The sequence below is a fragment of the Frankliniella occidentalis genome, unplaced genomic scaffold, assembly GCF_000697945.3.
Source record: "Frankliniella occidentalis isolate FOCC.00 unplaced genomic scaffold, Focc_3.1 Scaffold1, whole genome shotgun sequence".
NCBI lineage: Eukaryota > Metazoa > Arthropoda > Insecta > Thysanoptera > Thripidae > Frankliniella > Frankliniella occidentalis.
In genome coordinates, this window is record NW_026267131.1 from 1,616,888 (window position 1) to 1,622,004 (window position 5,117).

Below are 5,117 nucleotides of genomic sequence, written 5' to 3' on the forward strand. Positions count from 1 at the left end.
GGGGCTGGCTAATAATTGATGAACGCGTGGGGGTCGCAGGGGGTGACGGGGCGATGATGTTGTCGGTACACGGGCCGCCACGGAACGGCCCCGCCACGGGCGCCACCGGCACGGCCACGGGAGCGGCCAGGTCAAACGGCGACCAGCGACGCCCATTAAAAAGAATCGCCAGGGCGTGGCGGGGCGGGGCGGCTCCGACAAGCGCACGCGGCATCCTGGCGCAAAGTGAATTTCTTTCAACTAACGAGTTGCGAAGGGGTGTGGCTATGTTGCACGGTAGCCTGATAGATTTCCATTAACTACCCAATGACGCCGCATCCATAAAATCTATCAAAAGTAAACGCATTTTTTAGCGAGCGATGTGAGTGTGTTTTTGTTGTTGTTTTTTTTTTCTTTTTCATTTTGACTAAAGAAACTTTACGTTTGCATGTGGCTAGGAATGACAACTCGGGCCAGCGCGGCTGCCGCCCGGGTGGCGCCGCGCGGGTAGGCCACCCATCGTGCTCGGCGGACCCGTGGGCTGCGGTCCGATGCGGTGCGTACTCACCACCAGGTTGTCGGGCCTGTCCGCAGAGTTCTCGTCACGGCCCTGGCCGTGCTGGCTCTGCAGCTGCTGCAGCTGGGCGTGCTGCTGCTGCTGCTGTTGCAGCTGCTGCTGGAGCAGCTGCTGGTGCAGCGGGAAGAGGGCGTTGTAGGGGTGGTGCGGGGGCGGCGCGCACAGCAGCAGCCCCGACCAGGCCGCCTGCTGCTGCAGCGCCGCGAGCACGTCGCGCCCGGGGCCTGGCGGCGCTGGGGCCGGGCTGTCGCGCGTGCCTGCAAGTTGAAAAGGATCGCGTCAAACAACCCGTGACCAGATTTCTACAGCTTCATTAAAGTCGGGGTGGTTTTTACCTGGAGGACTAGAGTGTTGTTGCTGCTGCTGGTGTTGCTGTTGCTGCTGCTGCTGCTGCTGTTGCTGGTGGTGGTGGTGCAGGACCTGCTGCTGCTGCTGGTGGTGCTGCTGCTGCTGGCGCATGAGGTCGGCGTCGCTCCACGCGCCGCTGTTCCTCAGGATGCGGTTCACGGAGGACACGGAGGGGATCGAGTGCGGCTCGCAGACCCGCTGCGTCACCAGCTGGTCCCGGATCTCCCACGCGAACATGCCGGGGTTCTCCTGCTTGTAGCGGAGGATCTTCTTCACCACGCTGGGGGTCGCCACCTGCTGGGAGGGAGAGAACAGGCGTGGTCAGTTTTCGGGGTTGTTTGTGGATCCTTGACTAAATTTCTACATTTCTACCATCTCCACATGTCAGGAAGAGGGAGCTAGAGTGAGGCTGGGGGATATCGGCTCGCCAAGGAGTCGGCAGTGACTCACTCCAATGAACCATGCTTCTTCTCGAGTTTCAAAGTTTGCCGGAGCGCGTGACCAAAGTACGACCACGTCGGCCTGCTCATAAAATTCACCCACCGCGCACCTTTCGGAAACCCCTTTCTCCTCATGTCGCACCATATAACCAGCAGGTCGCTGTCGGCCAGCCGTATGGTCGGCCAGGTGACATCGGTGACATGGGGGTGTCGTCATGGAGAGCCTCTGTGCGTGACGCGTGCCCTCCTTGCCGCCCCAGCAGCGCCCCGCAGTCTTATCTGCCATCTCCCTCCCGCATCGTCTGCACCCCCTCCCCCTCCCCTCCACCGCGCGCTCGGCTGTGTCGCCGCGTGTGTCGCGTTTCCGGGTGATAATTACGGATCCTGACCTAATTTGCTTCCCTCTCCTCCTCCTCCTCCTCCCCATTTTTCTCCCTCGTGGTTTTAATAATTCTGCCGCTGTTTTGTGTAATTTCGGTCGCGTCGCGCGCCGCATGTCACCCTCGTCTCCGTCGGCTCTCTGCTGTCGTAACGGTTCCAGGTGACGAGGAGCTGATCGCCGAGTCTTTAGTTCTTCTTCATTTTATTTATTTTTTTCGTTCGCCACCTCGCCTTCCGAGGCATGGAAAATAATTAAAACCCGTGTACGATACCCTTTGCACGGAGCCACCGCGCGGGGCGCGGCTGCCGGTGCTTTTATGACCCCATGAGGGCTCCGGAGGGGGCAGGGGCAGTAGGGGCGGCGTCTTTGAGCGAGCGGGGGCCTCCGTGAGCCGCCCCGCCCGCCCCGCCCTGCCCCGTAGGCCGTAGGGGGTTATTAGTGCAGTCACGGTGAGCCCCGCTAACGCCGCGCTAAACGCTTCATTCATATCTGACTCTGACGCGGTGGCGGGGCGGGGCGGGGCCGCTCTGCGCTGACCAAATAAACCACCCCGTTCTCCCAGACGCTGACGGCGCTGACACCCGCTCGCCAGTGTTGTTCCCTCAGACGGCCCAGTTTGCATAAACTCCAAACTCCGTGGAAGCTGACGGCCCGAGCTGGACGGCTTTGATGTGGTTCTGGCTGCATGACTGATTCGAATGCCGAACGGCCCAGTCTAACGTGACGCCCGGCCCAGCTCCCCACGCTCCGCGTCGAGCGCGCGCTTCGGCTTCACGGTGCTCTCCACGCCGTTGGCGCCTTCCGTTTTGTGATGCTGTGCCGACGCGCTCCCCGGCCCGGCCGGCGGTACCCGACCAGTCGGACTAATACTAGTGATTACCGGACAGGTATTAAACCGAGATGGAGTTATTAGCACCTCTGCAGAGCGGGCGCTCTCTGCGCCGCCGCCGACCCGGACCGCTCGGGAATGTTATTGTGCTGTGCGCGGCGAGCTCGCGCTGCGAGCCGACGACGGCGAGGTGGAGTCCCCCTGTGGGCGCCGCGGCGAGCACCTCGACGATCTCGACGTGACCCACGACCGTCCTTGGCCCTGCGTGCAGGACGCGGCGGCGGGCTCGGCGGCGCGGCGTCTCCCTCGAGGAAACTATAGGCCCTATAGGCACGGGGAAATGCTGTAATTCCCCCTTTCCCCTCTCTCTCTCCCCGCCTCTCCCGCTCGTGCAACTTTCCTCCGCGAGGGACTTGGTCTTGATTGAAAGAGCGAGGTCCCCTGGGGATGAAGCAGGGGGATGCTATCTGTGGTGTATTAACGCCCTGCCCGCCCTGCTCCCGGGTGGCGGTGGTGGGCGGCTATTGATTAGGGCCCCGGCACGGCGCGGTGGGAGGGGCTTAGCTCTCGCGGCCCGCGCCCCCCGGCCAGGCCCCGCCCACTCCGCGCTACGCTACGCCACGCCTCGCCCCGCCCGGCGCCGCGCGGCGGCAGCTCGGCGACATGGCGGCGCCTCCCACGCTCATCGCGTCCTGCTGCTCCCGTGTCAATCGGCACGCCTCGGATTCGGTATAAAAAAATAAAATAAAAATACGGTGCATGTATAACACTACTTCATACCATTTACTGACGGTGCGCGTATTTTGTGCTTTTATTGTGTTGGCAGGTCAATGAAAGTGCGCGCGTGCTCTTGATCAAATAGTAATAGAAAGGATTATTTGAGAAAGCAGAAACACGTACCCATTTCCAGTCCCCTTTCCGCCTGCCCGGAGTGATCACAGTCTGCAATGGTAATTATGGTTGTATTAATGGAAGTTGTAACGACACGTCGCACTTGAAAAGAGTTCACACATGACCATCAGGAGGAGAGACGCTTACAGTATGCAACTACTGTAAGAGAAATTACGGGTCGGTTCGAATTAGAGCCTCCCTTCATTTTCCTTGCGTTGCAGTCCCCAGCGGGGAGGCGGCATAAGAGTCGGGGCAGGTGACTGTCAGGAGACTCCCGCCCGCTCTGCCGCATATGACCTGACAAATGCCCGGATTTCACGGGTCGTCCTTTCGGGGGCGATTGAGAAGGGGAAAAAAATGGGGGGAAAGTGGAGGGGGGGGGGCAGAGGAGAACTGAGAGAACTAGGCTACTGATGAGTCCACGGGCCCCGTGCGCGTGACTGCTGCACAAAAGAGAACCACAAAAGGTGGATCTTTTAACGAGAACTGTTCGCAAAAAACAAGAAAAATCAACCACGTGCTTATCTCTGACACCTCCCCCTCCTCCCCACCCACCTCTCCTCATCGTGTACAACTTGCACAAAGTGCACGGTTAACTCCGGGTCACTCTCTCTTTCTCACATGTGAGATTTTGGACGGGATTCATCAGATTAATTCTGGGAGGGTCATTAAGGGCGCTGCAGTGGACGCCTCCTCCCCGTCGGCGGTTTAAACACCCCCGTGGAGCGGAAGGTTTCTGTTTCATTCACATTAGGACCGGGGAGTGTCGGAAAGGGGTCAGATAAGGGCATAGGTTGCGATTGCGTGGGAGGATATGGGAGACGGGAGGCAAGGAGGAGCGGGTGTCGAGGCCCATATGATGGCCATGTCTGGACAGTCTGACGTCGAGGTGACATCGGCCGGCAGGTTTGTGACGGGGGGTCAGATGGGTGGGTCACCGCGGGGGGAAGCAGTCCACCGCCCTGCTGCTCGAGACCTGCTTTGCTCTCGTTATTGCGTGAGATATTTGCAAGCGTGCTGTCCACCTGTTCACGTGACGAGGTGAAGCGTGGCGGGGCGTAGCGCGGCGTGGCGGGGCGGGCGGCGCTCTAGTGTTTGCTCCGAGAGGGTAGGGGGCCGATGGTGATCCGACAGATAAACATGAAACGGACCTTGGTCGCGGCCGAGGACTCACCCACGACCCACGGGCCAACGGGGCCATGGGGTGGATGGGCGGTTCTCCGTACAAAAATGCAACGAGCATGTTCGCTTTTTGATAGGCGGTCGCTTTGTTTCGTTACTTTTCGACGCCAGGTAAAGTGAGCCGCACCAACTGTATCACATCCCTCCGCAATTCTGATGTCTGCAAGTAGTAGTATCTGTCGCATAGCGCGTCTCACGGACGGACCCGCCCGACTGAAGGATACTGTACCGAATGCAGGCGTGAGGGCGGGTTGCCTAATCGCACAAGGCCTCAAGGTGGTGACGGTAGTTGGGGGCTGTGACAGTGTCACTAGATAATATAGGTGGAGTCACGGGTCGTATGGGCCACCCTTTGTTGTCTAGTTTGTTGTCTAGTTGCAACTAGAGCCAGCGGTGCAAGCGGTTCGCAAGTTTGCATCGCGTGGATTTCGAGATGAGCGTGACTACTGTTGATTTTGTTGTGAATTTCAGTGATAAACGGGAGGAGCT

The 5,117-nt window shown here is 59.6% G+C and overlaps 2 protein-coding genes across 2 annotated transcripts in view; one reads left to right on the top strand and one right to left on the bottom strand.

The window, feature by feature from the left end:
• LOC113213514 (uncharacterized) overlaps positions 1-5,117 on the top strand; it is an 11,093-nt gene that overhangs the window by 3,940 nt on the left and 2,036 nt on the right. The window lies entirely within an intron of this gene.
• The window catches only part of LOC113213445 (paired box protein 1 homolog), a 29,502-nt gene that overhangs the window by 1,901 nt on the left and 22,484 nt on the right, over positions 1-5,117 (bottom strand). Inside the window, exons 4-6 of the mRNA XM_052267853.1 lie at positions 3,456-3,497; positions 892-1,201; positions 548-813 (exon numbers count right to left, since the gene is read on the bottom strand). Coding sequence (XP_052123813.1) covers positions 548-813; positions 892-1,201; positions 3,456-3,497 — 618 coding nt within the window. The remainder of the gene's footprint in view (positions 1-547; positions 814-891; positions 1,202-3,455; positions 3,498-5,117) is intronic.